The 16,926-nt window shown below is 54.7% G+C and overlaps 1 protein-coding gene across 4 annotated transcripts in view; it reads right to left on the minus strand.

Moving 5' to 3' along the window:
• The window catches only part of GALNT9 (polypeptide N-acetylgalactosaminyltransferase 9), a 58,016-nt gene that overhangs the window by 19,895 nt on the left and 21,195 nt on the right, over positions 1-16,926 (minus strand). For all 4 annotated transcript variants that reach the window (XR_005060278.2, XR_005060277.2, XM_037014546.2 and 1 more), the window contains exons 3-6: positions 10,883-11,049; positions 8,684-8,858; positions 5,029-5,226; positions 93-210 (exon numbers count right to left, since the gene is read on the minus strand). Coding sequence is in view for 2 of the 4 variants with exons in the window: in XM_037014546.2 (XP_036870441.1) it covers positions 93-210; positions 5,029-5,226; positions 8,684-8,858; positions 10,883-11,049 (658 nt within the window). In the remaining 2 variants the exon portion in view is untranslated. The remainder of the gene's footprint in view (positions 1-92; positions 211-5,028; positions 5,227-8,683; positions 8,859-10,882; positions 11,050-16,926) is intronic.

Below are 16,926 nucleotides of genomic sequence, written 5' to 3' on the forward strand. Positions count from 1 at the left end.
TGCGGGGTACCCCCTGGGAGGTCTAGGTGCATAGACCTCCACTGCAGGGCTCCCCTGGGAGGTCTAGGTTTCCCCAGCCCAGCGTCACTCACCCTCATGCCCAGTTCAATGTTCTCTCCACCATACACCTCCATGCCTGGATCCAGCAGGCCAATGTCCCCGAAATACTCCCGGTCCACCACGAATGAGCAGCCGATCATGGCTGGAGTCCTGGTGGGAAGCAGACAGTGACATGAGCAGGTTGCCACTTCTGACCCTGAGCCCCTGCCAGGGTGCAGTGCACAGACTGGGCCAGCAGCAGGGGAGCCCATATGGGTCCACCACCTGTCCTTCCTCATCCTCACCCCTCATCCCTGGGTTTCTCATCTCTGCTTGGTGACTGTGTCCAGGGCTCGGGACAGCTGCTTCTCCAGCTTCTAGGAAAAACACTTGTCTTTGCATCCCTCAGAGCCTGGGGTTCCACCAAACACCCAGCATAGACCAAGTCCAAACACTCTCTGAAGAACATCAGCTGGTGACAAAAGCCAGCGTTCAATTCAGGCAACTCAGAGTAGAGAGTTAAAAAACTAAGTGTATCTGACGAATTGTTTCATTGCTGTGAACATAACTTCCCAAGCTTGAGTCACCTGCCTATCTTCTCCATTATTTTGTCCTATCTGTGTATCAGTAGTTGGGGTTGCCATGGGCAGTTGTGTGGGTTGTGCACTGCTCAACTCTGCAGTTCCCTCATTGATATCAGACTCTGAATGACACACCTTGAAGCTGTATAGTGTACAGCCTGTGCAGCTATATGCCACAGATAGCCAACTCTACTATTATTTCTGTAATCATTCTATGTACATCTGCATATTTAAGAAGTGTTGGGAGCAATTGTGTCTGTGAAATCATGCATCGAAGTGCTAGTTTTATTTTTTTTAGTATGCATGAAATTCTGCCAGTGGTGTGTGTCCCCAAGGAAGTGATCTCCTGGAGCATGACAGAGCAGGCCATAATGAGGCAGAATGGTGGGGAATAGTGGGCAGGATTGCACATTCACTCATCAACATGGAATTAAGGATATAGTGAGTGCTAGGTGGTAAGGATAAAAAGAGACAGAAAACAGAAAAGGAGAATGTCTCTCCAGCAAGAAGTTGGCACAGTCTATATGTTGTAAGAAAACAGGACCTTCTAAGCTTTTGATGAAAGATTTTGTGTCAAATCAAAGACAATACCCTTGTAGGCTGAGGGCTTAGGCTTAGTTTCCCCCTGAGCTCCAGGAGCAGCCAGCCAAGGCTTCCCCTTGTCCCAAAGGCTCTTGTGGCGCCTCAAAGGTGAAGGCTGAGGCTGCTCCCTCCTCCATGTCTGCCTCATGCCCGCCCTCTGCTCCTACAGGTGTTAAATTCCTCTGCAACGAAAACTACAGTGAAACATTGCTTTCCATCACAAAGAAGTATTTCTGCCCCCAGTGACTAGGAAGTCAGAAGTGAATGTCCAAGAATAACACAGGCTTTAAACATAGATTATCCTTTTATTTGTACAAAAATCCAATTTGTTCTATCATTAGATTTCAGTCGCAAATCTAATGGTAATGAAGTTTTAATGCCACATTTGTCTTTTAATAACGAGCATGTGGTTAAGTACAGTTCACCAATGTATGGCACATACTTTTCTCATTTTAAACAACAACAGGGAAGAATCTCAGGGTCATCTCTGATGAATTCAAGTGCCAGATTCTCTGCCAAGTCTATGATTGCTGGTAATGGTTCTTTTGTTATTGTTCAGAGTCCCCAAATGAACTTAAACTTGTAAGGCCGCAGGAGCAGAATCAGCTGGCACTGGATGTATTTGTGTGGGAAATCCTTGCTATGATTTCAGAAAACAGCCTGAGCTGGGGGTCCTCAGTTCTGGGGCATCCATATCTCTGGGCTGCTCTACACCTGCTAGAGGTGGGGGTACATGGCAAAGGACCCTCACCAGGGCCCATGCCTGGTTGAGGTGACACATAGGCACACGCACCCATAAGTACACACACAGCATCATACACACACAGACACACAAAGATACACACACATGTGGTCCCACAAATACATGCACACAAACACACATATGTACCCCCTACATAAACACAGATATACCTCCTCAGCAGACACACACGGATACACATAGACATACATGCAGCACTTGCACAAAGGCACACAGATACACAGCACACACTCCCTAGTCCCCCTAATTGGGGGCTGATAAAACGCAGATCCCGAACGTGTCCTTCAGCCTCCAGCGCTGACAAGGTCAGGGTGAGTCAACTTGCTTTTGGCATCATACCAAACACACACGTGCTCGACTAGTGAGCCCAGGGAGAGTGTGTTGCACTGGCAGTAGGAGGAGCCATTTTGCATGTATTCCATGCTAGACGTGGAGGGCAGCACACGGCGGTGGAGTTTGTGGAAAAACTGGTGTGGATTGGTTCAACTGCTTGGAAAAGTTTGGGGCTACGAATTGAGAACCAAAATCATTGCACTGAGCTTCGAGTGAGGGTTTAGTGCAGTGGTGACGGGCGTGGGTTTGAGAGCCCACCCTGGCCCTGTGCCCAGGCTGTGGGGCCTCAGAGACTCGCTCAGCTGCTCTATGCTCAGTTTCTCCTCCGGGGATATGAGAAGCAGGCCGCACCTCCTTCTGAGGCCTGCTGTACAGATGAACACTGTCAATGAACACAAGCTGCTGGCAGAGTCTGCAGCCTGGGGACCATTTGCTGATTATTTCGTTCCCTAATCCCACCCCTGGCATTTATCCTGGGAGGTGGATCTGAAAGCTCCTCACACACAGCTGGGTGTTGCTGTGTGACTTAGAGTGGCACAAAGCTGGATCAGCTTAGCGGCCATTCATGTAAACGGAGAGATTATTTTGAGTATCCCTTTGATGGGATGTCACCTAGCCACCAAGCCCCTCTGTCATCACACCACCCAGCACCCAGAAACCTTCTCAGGTGTTAAGTGGAAAAGTCAGAAAGCAGAGGCACTGCGCTCCTGAGTGTGTGTGTGAGCCGGTGTGACCCAAGCCTTGGTCCCACAGGGTCTGTCCTACAGGGAGGAGTGGGGTGCCAGGTGGGGGGTCTCCCTTCCTGGAGGCTGCTCCTTGGGGCTCCTCTTGCCCCAGTAAGAAGCTGCCAATGCCCGCAGGCCCTCCACAGTCCACCAGACACTTGGGTTGGGATCTGACTCCTCCTGGGCACAGAGTACAAGCCTGGCCAAGGCTCCGTGGTGGCAGGGAGAGGCCGCTGGGAGCCACATGGCATTGTAGCTGCTCCCCGGAGGACCCTGGGGCCTTGTGCAGTGGGGAGGGGTCCTGCCACTAAGGAGCTCAGAGCACTACGCAGGCAGAACCAGGAAGCCTCTTGTGTGTGGGTCTCAGGGGACCTTGTTCACAACCCTGAAAATATCTCCATTTTGATATTGTTCAAGGCCAGCACCCTCAGCATAGGGCAGCGTGGACCCGTGGGCCAGTAGCCCTTCCCAGGGCACCCCCTGCTCCCTGCCTACCCGGCGCAGGGGAGGTGCTTTTCGGTCCCACCAACACCGAAATACCTTCCCTGGAGTGCAAGCCTTAATGATGCCTTCCATTCTCTCTTCCTTGAGCTACGAATTGAGAACCAAAATCATTGCACTGAGCTTCGAGTGAGGGTTTAGTGCAGTGGTGACGGGCGTGGGTTTGAGAGCCCACCCTGGCCCTGTGCCCAGGCTGTGGGGCCTCAGAGACTCGCTCAGCTGCTCTATGCTCAGTTTCTCCTCCGGGGATATGAGAAGCAGGTAGGAGGAGCCATTTTGCATGTATTCCATGCTAGACGTGGAGGGCAGCCACGTGAATGGCCAAAAATTTCTCAAGGTAAATCTTCAGATGTCAGTCTCTCCCAGTGCTGAATAACTTCCGGCATGGGCTTCAGATGGGGATGTACGAGCCGTATCCTTCAAGAGAAGGGCAGCGCTCTTCCCTCCAGGGCTGTGGGCCCACACATGTCTTGGGGAGGCGATTTCCCCAGCTGGGGGTGGTCTTGTGATCTGCCTCCACCAGAGAGTCTTCAAGAGAGCTTTCTGCAGGGAACTGGGTACAGGGCTCACTCTGAATGTCTGCCGTTGTTGGGGGTTGTGGGGAGCCCTTCCCCGGGCATGGGGAGCCTGGAGGCATCCCCTGGGTAAGGGTGCAACAACTGCTGCAACAAAGAACTTCAGGGCAGTGGGGAACCTGAATTGCCAGCGCTGGTCTGGCCTGCACTCCGCACCGCTGGGAGCCCAGAAGCCTCCGTATCCCCCAGGTGCACTTGACCACCTCTGCCCCTGGGTCAGCTGAGGAGCTCTCCCCTGGCCATGCCTCCACATCTTTCCTTTGGTGAGTGTCTCCGACTTGCTGCCCCAGTTATTCCAGACCTGGGGGAGGAAACTGAGGGACTCCATGCCCTCCTAGGACTTCAGGGCAGGGCCACTGATCTCTGGGAATTCAGGCACAGCCAACGTCCAACAACCCCCAAAGCTCCCTTTTGGGGAAATTCCCTTTTCCAAAGCACAGATTCTGTTAATTCCTGGCTAGTCGCCACCAGTCCAGTGGGCCTTCACAGAGGCTGACAAGAAGGCTAAGAGGACAAATTTTGGCCATGCAGAGGACCCTTCCTCAAGGGGATCAGGCCTGTCCTTCTGTCAAGGGCACAGATCCTCCAGCATGTGGCAAGGTGATGTCCGACGCCCTCCCGCTGCCGGCCCTGCCGAGTGAGGAAGGCTGACGGCAGTGGAGGGGACCATGTGCTGCCCTGACTGACCAGCAGTAACTTGGGCCCAGCTGCCCGTACCCCTCTCTGTGTCTGTCTCCTTCCCTCTCCCTCCTTCTCTCTACACCTGACCTGGCCACACCTCAGGTCAGAGACCGGAGCCAGCTCCCCAGTCTCCCCAAGATCAGATCCCCTGCACACCTGGACCAACTCCTGCCTGCTGCCTCCTGCCGCAATTCTCCCAGGGGAAGGTTGTCCAGGCCCCGGCCCCTAACCCCCCACAGCAGCTGGCTCACCTGATGGGTGCCGCCTCGTCTCCACGATCCAGCCAGTCCTGGGGCGGGATGATGTACATGCACCAGAGGCCCCAGTTGTAGCCATGGGCTGCGCTGGCGTATTGCTGTACCTCGAACGTGTCGTACTTGATGTTGTCGATGGCCGGCAGGACGATGCGCCGGCGGTCCTCCTGGATCCGCGTGAGGGCAGGCTCGGCCCTGTGGGGAAGCACACGGCCATGAGGAAGGCCTGGACTCTGGGCCCTACCCTGTGCCCCGAGGAGGGGCCAGCTCACCCACAGGCAGGAGCCTGGGCTACGCGGCTGCACCTGGGTCTGATGGCCCCTTGACCACCTGCCTGCTGAGTGCTGGGTCTGAGCACCTCCCAGCTGCATGCCCCGGGCAGTCTGGGGTGCAGGCCTGCCCTGCTCCCCCTGCTCACCAGGGCTTGCGCTTCCAGATTGACACTAGGGTTACAGAAATGATTTTGGCCCAGCCCCTGACATTTCTGAAGGGCTGTCCTTGCTCCAGGGTTTCCTGTGGGCCGGCTGAGTGTCAGTGGGCCTACTTCATAGCTCAGCTTCTCTCGCCACTGAGCCCCACTTTCTGACCTTCCTTTCTTACACCTGTGGGCAGCACATTCATTTATAAGCATTGAGGACCAGTTATGTGCCATGCCCCATGGCACAAACTGGAGTACATTAATGAACTGAAAAAGAGAAAAACCCATGCCTCAGGGAGCTTATGATGTATTGGAAGGACCAGGAAAGACTATCAGGAACTGTTGTGCAGTGTGCCACCTACACAACAGTACGCAGTGGTCCTGCCTGACTGGGCTTGCAGAGGGACCAGACAATAACCTGTAAGTAAATAGCAAAATACTTTAGAAGGTGATAGCTATTGTGGAGTGAAAAGAAAGCAAGGTTAGGGAGACCTTATGGACCTGGAGAGGGTTCGGAGTTGCAGTTGTAAACAGGGCGTCCAGTGTAGGATGCACTAGTGATGACCTGACGGTGTTGGAGAGGGGGTGGGGGAAGTGGGCATTCCATGAAGAAGTAACAGCAACGCTGAGGCCCTGGGATGCACTGGTGCACCTGGGGAGCAGGCTAGGAGCCTAGGGGGAGAAATGGGGCTGGCGATGAAGCCAGAGGGGAGAGGACCAAGGACATGGGCTCCTCCTGTGACCTCCCCAGCACGAGTTGCAGTTTCTCTGTGCAAAGAGCCCCCAGGGAAGCATGTGCCACTTCACCCTTGGAGACAACCTTGTCCACTGCAAGGATAAGAGATGCCCAGAGGCCTGCCCTTGAACTGGAGTTCAGCTACGGTCATGAGCTGCCTGCTGATGCAGTGACCACACACCTGCAGTGAGGGACAGAAAGGTCCAAAGCAGGGTCGGAGGCAAGTCTTCTGACCCCATCTGGTGAGCTATGAGTGGCCTGTCTTCTTTTGCGTCCTTCTGAATGAAAGGCTTGTATTTACCTCTTTCAGCTTCTCTAGGAGGATTAATTAATTAGTGTTAGCAAAGTGCCTTGGAGATAAAAAGCTCTCTGCAAATGCCATATGTGCTAATGAGGCAGGATCTTTGTAGAGGCGATTTTGGGAGGGGAGGGCTATTTGCAAATGGATAACTGGCAGTTGAGAAAATTAAAGTTACACAGTTTAAAATTGCATTTTAATGTGACAGACTCATGGGTCTCCCAAGTGGCCTCCAAATGCCTCAAGGAGCTTAAGATATATCAGTATGGTTGTGCAGTGCACAACTTGCATACCTGTATGGAGTGACCCTGGTAGGGACAGACAATAACATATAAATAATAATAGCAGGTGATAGATGTCATGGGAAAGGAAGAGTTGGGGTGAGCTGGCCGCTCTAGACCCTTTTCCCTGTGGCTCAGTTGACAGGTGCTGCAGGCAGCCCCCTGTTCACTGTGGACTCATCCTCTGCGGATTTAATTTAAGGACCTTGAGAGGATCACCCTGGACTACCAAGTGGGCCCTAAATCCAATGACAAAGACCCTAATAAAAGAAGAGAAGAGGCTGTGCGAGGATGGAGGCAGAGACAGAAGGGACACAGCCGCAAGCTGAGGTCACCTGGGGCCACAGGAGCTGGCAGAGGGTTGGATGGTGGATTTCCCAAAAAGATGTCCATGCAGAACCTGTGAGTGTGACCTAATTTGGAAATAAACTGTTTGTAGTGTAATTCAATTAAAGAGGTCAAGAGGAAATCCTCCTGAATTTGGGGGCCCTAAGTCCAAGGACTGGTGTCCTTTTAAGAGAAAGGCAGAGGGAGTTAAAGACCCAGATGAGAGATCACATGACCTCAGAGGCAGAGACAGCAGGGACAGGGCCTTATGAAAAGGAACACCTGGACCCCAGAAGGGACAAGGCAGGCAGGACCCTGGTACCCTGAGTGGCCCTCCCCTGCCCACACTTGTTTGTTCAGAGTCACCATCACTCTCAGACCACCTCCAACACAAGCAGTCCCCTGGGTGCTGGTTTACACTCTGGGTTAAGTTCTTCGCTGACACATGTGTGCCTGGCACCATTGAGGGCTTCCCAAACATCACATGGCCAACCCTGGCAGCAGTCCCCGACGCATGCCTCCAACCCTGCCATTCTGCAGAAGAGGAGATGGAGGTGTGGAGCTCACTACCCGCCCCCCACACAGCGCATTCTCCCTGCACACGCCTCATGGGGCATCTGACCGTCATGCACGATTCCTGTACACTGAGCCTTCTGTGGTTGCCGCCCTCTAGTGAGCAGGGCTCAGGGCGGGGGGTGCCTCCCTGCAGCCCGAGAGGAAATTAAGGACCACGTGAGAAGCACAGCAGCACTTTCCAGAACACTTGGAGGCACATCCTGCCTTCTGTCTACACATCCTCTAGCATGTGCTCACAGCCTTGGGTGAGCAGGGTCTGGACAGAGTGCTAGAACCTCCCCTGCGTCCAGCACCTGTGGGGACCTTCTGCCTCCCCCTTGCTTGTGGACAAGTGACTCAGTTCTCAAGGAATCGCTGGGCTCCTTAGAGCTGGGAGAGGACTCCAAGTGGTCCAGGCCTGAGAGACCCCAGTGGGGGACAGACCCCAGGACCCCACTCTAGAGACCCTGGGTAGCACAGACCTGCAGCTCTGCCAGCCTCAGGGGCCACTGATGCTGCTAGCCTGGGTTTGGAGGACCTGTAGGCAAGGGCAAGCCCAGGACCCAGCCTTCCTGTTTCAGGGGTCCCCCCTCTGGGTCATCTGCATACCTGTTTCTGAGTCACCATAGGCATCCCAGCGTCCCCACCAGACATGTTCCCTGTGTGGAGGGGCTAACATGGAACCTGTGGGCTCTTTGATCTAGAATTTTCCATGAAGATGAGAAGTTGCTTCCGCTGTGTGCCCAGTGGCACAGGTGTCTAGTATCTGTTTGGGGCCCTGTGGGCATTTCCCTGGTCTGAGTTCACAGGAACATCCTCATTTTATTCCTCACAGATGCTTTCTGGATTCATGGAGCTGAACAGAGAGTCCGCAGGGCTGGGCTCAGGTGCCCGTTGGCCTTGCCAGGCTACTCCTCTGTGCCAGGGTCCTGCCACAGATTCCCTAAATCCATTCCTACATGAGCTGTGATCTCCCCAACAGCCTCCCATGCAGGAGACCATCCTGCCTATTATGCCCACCTGGTGCCAGCCCTTACCAGCCTGTGCTGAATTCCACATGGGCATCAAAGAAGCCAACCACAGGGGCGGTGGCGACCTTCCAACCCTGCAGCCGTGCCCGGATCAGGCCTTCTCGCCGGCTGTTGCGGACAATCTTCACGAGGCCTGGGTACCTCTTGTTGACGTACTGGTCCAGGTTGAACTTGAGTTCCACTGCAAAGGAGGAAAGCAGGCATCTCAGCACAGCCCGCCAACATCTCAGGAGGGGCCTGAGGTCCTGGAGACCCAAGATCGGCGTGGATAGGCTGGGGCACTGTGCCCCAGATCCAGACCTCATACACGTTTAAGAGGACCCAGTGCGGCTGGTGGTCCAAGATGCTGGGAGACCACAGGGAGACAGGGCCCCAGCTGCTGCACCGTGAAGTTGGCATTGCTGCGGGAGACGGCAAACAAGAGAGCATTCAGGGCCGGTCCAGACAGAGGCAAGTGTTATGAGGGGAAAATGGGACTCAATTACTGAGCCCTAAACAGGAGTACAGTCCATGGGAGGATGAGTGGATAAGCAAATGTGGCCATCATCAGGGTAAAACGTTACTCAGCCGTAAGAGGAGGAAATCCCAACACCTGCTATGTGGGTGGACCATGAGGGCATGGGGCTCAGTGAAATCAGCCAGTCCCAAAGGGCAGACCCTGTATGACTACCTACATGAGGTCCCTAGGTCGTCAAACTCACAGACAGGGAGCAGGATGGTGGGGGCCAGGGGCTGGGGGAGCAGGATGGGTTAGAGATTTGTGGGGATGGAGTTTAGATGGGAGGATGAGCAAGTCCCCAAGGCAGAGGTGGGGAGGCTGCACCACAGCATGGACCCCCCGAATGCCCCTGAGCTGAACTGTTACGTTTTTAAAAAGTTAATTTCATGCTATGAGAATTTCAACTCAATAAACTATTAAAAATTGATGAAGGTATGTGTAAAAGGCAGGAGTCAGCCTGAGGAAGCTCCCAGTGGCCAGATGTGCAGGCAAACACGAAGTCTAATAGTACAGATTAGAGCTGGTATGAAAAAGACATCAGGCGTGGGCCTGAGGGTAGCAGGCTCCTCCTGGCAGCTGGACCGGGCACCTGTCTGGGAGGCGACTTTGGGCCCTGACCTGGCTGTGAAGAAAGGGCAGCTGGGAGCAGTGTGGACAATAATGGCATGGGAAAGGAGCAGGCAGCTTGCCCTGTTCTGGGATGGGGAGGCCAGGTTGGGGTGGGCAGGGGGGTGCCCAAGGAGGACTGGAAACCCCAAACATGCCTCTGGGTGTTTGCTGACCCTTGACATGCCTCAGGCCCAGTGACCACTTGTAAATGCCCTGTTGCTGGGAGCCCAGTCCTTCCTGGGAGGCCAGCTGTCTTCCCGGGAGCAGCCTCCTGTATGCTGTGCTGCCTTTCCCAGCAGACGCGGACCCCACCACCCAGTCAGCTCAGGGCTGTTCACAGCATTGACGCCCAGGCCAGACACTGGGCCTGAAGCTCTCCCTATAACACGGCACCGCCAGCCTTCCTGGAAGCCTTGGAAGGTGTCTCCCTGGTTCCGCCACCTCCCCTTCCGGGAAGTGATTCCAAAGATCCTGGAGCAGTGGTGGGGCGGGTGCAGCTCAGCCCACTGGGACCCCGATTTCAATGCCTACAGTGGGGCTCGGGCCCCTCTTGTCCTGCTTCTGCAGCCCCAGACCCTTGCTGGGGTTTGAGCCCTCTGTGCCTGGTGGTATAGGACACGCCCCCGTGGGCCTGAGGCTGACACAGGCCATGCTGGGAGGCCCATGGGACCTGGAGGTCCCGGCCGTGAGCACCAGCCCAGCTCCAACAGCAAATGCCCCTTGAAGCCCTGAGTCTCAGTGATCAGCATGGAGGACAATGACACTGCCGGGCCTTTCCGGATGACAGCTGAAGGGGTGGAATGGTTACCCCCAAAATTTGTCTACCCAGAACCTCAGAATGGGACCTTATTTGGAAATGATTACCATTTAAGGATCTTGAGATGAAATCCTCTTGGATTCATAGGGTGGCCCCAAATGCAGCGACAAGTGTCCTTACCAGGAGAGGAGGGGCCATGTGATGACAGCAGAGGCAGGGCCATGCGGCCACAGGCAGAAGCTGGCAGAGGACGGTGGAGCCTCCCGGAGCCTCCAAGGGGACGTGGCCTGGCCCTCCCTGTCCGACTCCCGTGCCCAGCCAGCCGGTTGGCCCCACTCACCATTATCACTGTTGTCGTCCACCAGGACGATCTCCTTGAGGAGCCGGGAGGGCGTGTGGTTGACCACGCTGTGCACCGACCGCAGGATGACAGACAGGGCTTCATTGGCGAAGATGAACACCACAGCGATCTGCGGCAGCCCGTCGGCAGGGACCGCCAGTCGGCACCTGCAGGGGATGCAGTCAGCTGGGACAGGGGGAGCCCAGGCTTTGAAGGAACCAGCTCGGTGTTCCAAACCTCCTACCAAGGGAAGAGTAGGTGCAGTGCAGAATGGAGCCAGTACTGGGGGGACACTCTGCGTGCCCTGGTGGAACCCCTCGCACTCCACACTCTGAGTCTGGCTCGCAGATCCTGGCCGGCAGGCAAGGGCTTGCGTTGCCAGGTGTGAAAATTCCCCTTGGCACCACATGGAGCCTTTTTCCGCAAAGCCTTTGGAATGGAAGTGTGGGCCAGAGGTGAAGGAAGGTGGTCACGTCAGGGTGAGCCCCACGGGTGCCTGGGGTCCTGGGGCCAGGCAGCCGCACCTGGGGAGCTGTCCCCTCAAGTGAAGCCCACATGGACAGTGGCCGGCAGCCCAGGATGGTGGGTGCTCCTACCAGCTGGGGGCTAACGTCGGCCAGGGGACCCAGCAGTTAGGGACTGGAGTAGCTGAGAACTGAGGGCCCAAGGGGAGCAAGGCCTTGTTTTTAAATGATAGTTAAATAATATGTATTTGCTAATGAGTCTGAAGTTAGTGTAATAATTTTCATGAACTTGCAAAATGTGTAAAACAGAAGAAAAAAAAAACGTGAGGAAGGAAATACATCCTAAGAAAGACTACACATGGAAACATGGAAGGGGACACTCTGGAGGCCCTGGGGCCCAGGAGGCCTGGGAGGGGGCCAGGCTGCAGTCACACTGTGCGGCCAGCCTGGGTCGCCCCATCCTGCCCTCTGCTATGGCTCGCAGCCCTGCATCTTCACGTGGTGGTGTGCTCCTTAGGGTTGATATCTTCCCACCAGAATGCAAGCCCCAAAGGCAGGCCCCTTCTCTGCTGTACCCCAAGAACCCAAAGCTGTGCCTGCACACAGTAGGTGCTTAATAAACACTCATTAATGAGCGGATGGGCCCACTGCTCAGTCCCTGCCTCCTGAAACCCTCACCAGTATCTCTCTCTGTGCCAATGCACAGCCCTGTCCGAGATGTGGGGGAAGCTGCTGTCCTAAATGCAGTCTCCATCTAAGGTCATGGCCTGAAATGCTGGGTAGATGCAGGGGCGACACAGTGCCACCCACAAGATCCAAAGGTCTGGGTTTCTAACTGACAAAATAGGCCTGGTCTTCCCAGCTCTGCCCACCAACAGGCTAGAAATACATTGTGCTGGATTAGGCCAGCTCCCTGTGTAATTTAAGCCAATCTATTTTATAAAGGTAGTTCTGAGAGCTTTGTGTTTGGAGCCCTAAGGTGCCATAGAAGCAAATGACCCCTCCCAGGCCGCCATGCTGTGAGGCAGCCCAGGCCCAATGAAGAGGCCATGCGTGGATGCTCTGGTGGACAGCCAGCAACTGGCACCCATGTGCATGATGAACCCCGTGGTTCTAGCTGTTGAGCGCCCCCCACCATTGCACTCTCTAGCTGAGGCCCTGAAGGACTGCTCAGAGGCCATCCTGTGATCTCATCTGAATTCCAGCCTCTGAGTCCCCTAAAACGTGGTTTAACAGCCAACTGAAGAGTGATTGGCCAAGCAGCAATAGTCTGACTGAGCGCGTCTCTCCCTTGGACACCCAATGTGCAGTGTTGGGCACACAGTGGCGCTTCCTGCAGCTGGGCAGCCGGGCTGGCCAGGTCACAGCTGGTTGGGTGGCCTGGACTTTTGTGCAGCAAAGTGTCCCTTGGTCTTCACATCCCGACCCAGAGCCAGAGGAGCAGGACGTCCTCAACCACAAACATGTCTCCAGGATCTATAAACCCACCAAGGAGCGGGAGTTCTTATGGGGCTCTTGAAAGCCACTTCCAAGGTTTTGGTTAGAACACACAGCAGGCAGTGTCCCAGCTGGCCTCACAGGAAACAGGGCCACGGCAGCGACACTAATGGAAATTTATGGGGATGCCCTTTGTGCTGCAGGAGAAATAAATGCAGGATGGAGAAGGAACAAAGTGTCAGCACCCTCCCAGGGCAACTCTGAGCTTCGCCTCACGGCAGCCGGACACCCATCTGTCTCCTCGATGGAGACGGGTTTGGGCTTAGCTCACACCCAGAAAGCTGCCCTTGGGAGCCAAGATGGATGTTTCTGGGAAGAGCTGCCAGGAGGCTCTCGAAAATGCATCACCAGGGGCCAGTTCGGCCTCCAATGCCCTGTGGGTGCCTTCCCGGTAATGGCATTTGCCTGCCGTGTGACATGCTCCTGCCCTCACGGGAACCTCTGTGCGAGGTCAGAATCCTTAATGACAGGCCCTTCCTGCTGGCAGGGGGCGCAGAGAAACCTGAGGCAGGATTCCGGATGCACAGAGGCAGAGGGTCCCAGCACAGGAGGGACTGCTTGGGAACACAGGAAGGCGACATACAGAATGAGATACGGTGGGGCCTCCTGCTTCTGGGTCCTCTTTCCAAGGTTGGGTCCATCTGTCTATCCAGGCAGTGGCTGTAAGACCTCCCAGAAACATATATGTACTTGCGCGCACACATATGTGCACACATGAGCCAATTCACACACACAAATCCCTGAACACATACTTATGTACACACTTGCACAGGCACACACTGTGCTCGATCTTTAGTGCCCGTGACCTCCAGCCCTCCAGGCTCTTCCTCAGATGGTCCCTGGGGTCACTGGGCGAGGGTGCAGCCCAGCAAGGACATGGTCCTGTGGCCCTCAGCTTCGGTGGCCCCAGTGAGCCCTTAGGGTGGACGCTGGTAGGAGGAAGGACAAACGAAGTCCCAGGTATTTTATCTCCACTGGCTGACAGAACAGCCCTACACCCAGAGGGCTCTTCCCTCTTCCCAGCACCTCTGTAGCTGAGAGGGAGCATGCGGCAGGCAGCCCTGGACTACTGCAGCAGGGATGCGCTCCCCACAGGCTTCTCCTTCCCTGGAGATGGGTTGGGGGCTGGCAGGAAGAGGGGGCACGTCGTCTGGCCAGGAAGACTACCTGGTCAGGATGTGGGCTCTGCCAGCTGCAGTTCTGTTCTCTGAAGGAAAGAAAGCAGGTGCCTTTCCTCTGGAGCCAGTCACACCACTCAGGGCATCTCCAGGTTACACCACACTGCTGCCACCTTGTCTGACAACACAGCCTCCACTTGCAGACCCTTAACATCGGAGGAACCAGACTGGGCACTGGGTACCTAATTCCAAGCTCCTCGCATCCACCATTCACTGAATCTGCACTTAGGAGATTTGTCCACCAAGCTGTTCACAGCCCAGACGATTAATATGCAAGAAGACTTCGGGAACGCATAGCAGGGGGTCGTTAACTGCACTGGAAATCAGCCCAGGTCTAGGATAAGGCTGCTCGTTTTAACAATACTATTTAATTTGGATTTGCCAGGCTTCCTTTGATTATCCCATGGGCCAGTCTTAATAATCAAGATCTATGTTATGTGCTTTGTGGCATAATTAAAGCTGCTGCTTAATTAGAAAAGCTATCCCCCTCCAGACAAAGGGAAATCAATAATGTATCTAATGGGAGAAAGTTAGTGAGAACTTAGGTTTGAGATTGGATGGAATGTGCACACACACATGTGAACACACACACACATGCACACACACACACTCCTACATCCCGTGTGTCTAAGCCAATCCCCAAGGCAGTTTATGACTGGGTGGGACAGCTTCATGAGATGAAGGCCAATAAAGGAATCAAACCTGAAAGTTTCAAATGGGCACAGACTGAGCTAGCATTTATGTGTTTATTCATTTAATCGTCCATTAACATTTGCTGAGGTCCTACTAAGTGCCAGGCATGGTCCCCAACATGTGAAAACGTGGAACTGCTGTTTGTGGAATGGAAACCCCCTACTGACTTCCCAAACCATGCTGACACGGCCATGCCCAGCCCAAGGCATCCTCCCCATGGTGCCAGCCACCAAAGCTGGCCTTCAGCTGAGCAACACAGCCATCCTTTGTTTCCTGCCATGGGTCCCGGAAGGCCTTGGCTGGTGGTCCAGGTCAGGGACTGGCCTGTGGGCTCAGACGGGGCTGGAGCAGCTGGCACTGCCTGCCTTGTCCTCCGGGGGCTCAGCCTGTCCTGTGGATGCCTCCTCACAACTCTGCGGCTTCAGCACATGGCCTGCTTCCTTGGGGGCTGTGGGCCAGCGTGGGGCGGGGCCCTGGGAGCCCACGCTCACATCCTCCCTCGACCGCTGGATGACCAGCCACAGAATCCCACCCAGTTTCAAGGGGAGGGACATGGTCTTCACCTCTTCATGGGGATTTTTATCCATCTTTGGAAAACACAATCTGCCACACTGGTCCTGTGAAGGAGGCCTGCTCTGGGGCATGCATAGTGTAGAACAGGGGTCTACATGGCCCAATGCTGCAGCCTGCTGGTTTTGTAAATGAGGTTTTGTCTGGCCACACCCACACCCATTCATGCACGTATTGAATGGCTGCTCTTGACAGGCCCCACAGCCTAAAATGTTTACCAACTGGACCATCTGGCCTATGAAACAATGGGGAATACAGAGAAGTCTCTGCCCCAGGCAGGAAGAGGGGGCACTGAGCTCCTAAAGCCTTGGGATCTTCTAAGTGATGGGGGGCATGGGCAGTGTTTACCTCCTGAAGGCTTTGGCAGTGCCTGGCTTTTGTTCTAATGAGGTGACCCTGGGTGGGCTCCTAGATGGGGGCTGGCCACCAGGAAGACCCAGCCCTGCTCCCATGTTCTGGGGAGCCTCTTTCTGAGTCCTAGCTTATGGTCTACACGTTTGTGCACATTGCTGGCATCAAAGTGACATAAATAAAAATTCACATAAATAAGCACAACCCACACCCTCCAGTTCAGAGGGGCAGTTTCTGTAAATCAAGCTTCTATCAGTATGGCGTTGTGAATATCAAGTCTTTCAAAGTTTGCCCTGATGTCTTTTGTATGTGTGACTGGTCACTCCCTTCAGTTTTGTTTTGGCCAGCTGAGGTCCCTCCAGGGAGGACTCCTGCGAAATTCCAGAGTAAAATGGTCCTGAGGATGGGCAGCCACATACCAGACAGAACAGGCAGAGCACTTTCATCTTTAAGAAGCAGAGAATCCAATCCAAATTTGCTTGAGCAAAAGATTTTAAAAAGGTGTGTGTGTGTGCTGTCACTGTAGAGCCTAGAGGATTTAGTCTATTTATAACTTGTTGCCAGCTTCAGGAACAGCTAGATCTGGGTGCTCCCACTAACATTGTGGAACCAGACTCCTCCCCTGCTCCAGGCCTTCCCCTCATGATGATGAAATGGTGCAGCTCCCCAGGTTCCCATCCCTGAAGCTTTCCTTTGGAGAGAAAAGCCTGATTATTCTCCCCAGTGGCCTCAGGTAATTCCAAGATTCACCCGGATTGGACTGGCCTGGACCAAGTGACGCCCTGAGCCAACCACTGTGGCTAGTGGAAACAAGGCTCTGACTGGCTTAGTCCTGGGTTGGGTGACCCACCCACAGCTGGAACGGAAGTTCCCATGGGCTCCCACATGGGAAGGGGACTCATGCCCAGAAAACAAAAACTGGTTCTCGGGGAGGCTACCAACAGGTGCATGGCACACACACTCTCGTCCGCTCTGTAAAGGCCACTGCTCTGATCTGGGGATATGGCAGGACAGCTGGAGAGCCCCACCCATCCAGGGCAATGGGGCTGCTTGGCGAGTGGTCCAGCCTCTGGGCTCTGGTGGCTTGGGCACTCAAGGCTGGCATTCATCCCTCATGGCCACAAGTGCCACAGACGAAGATGCAGGGTGCCACCTCTGCCAAGTCGACTACTGTGTGTGTACACCAAGGGGTTAACACAGCAGGCTCAACTTGTCCACACTGCCAGCTCCTGGGAGGTAACCTCTGAGCCCTTGGGGCAGAGACATCCTGCCCCATGAGCGTGTCCGTGGG

This window comes from Manis javanica, chromosome 15 (genome assembly GCF_040802235.1).
Source record: "Manis javanica isolate MJ-LG chromosome 15, MJ_LKY, whole genome shotgun sequence".
NCBI classification, from domain to species: Eukaryota; Metazoa; Chordata; class Mammalia; order Pholidota; family Manidae; genus Manis; species Manis javanica.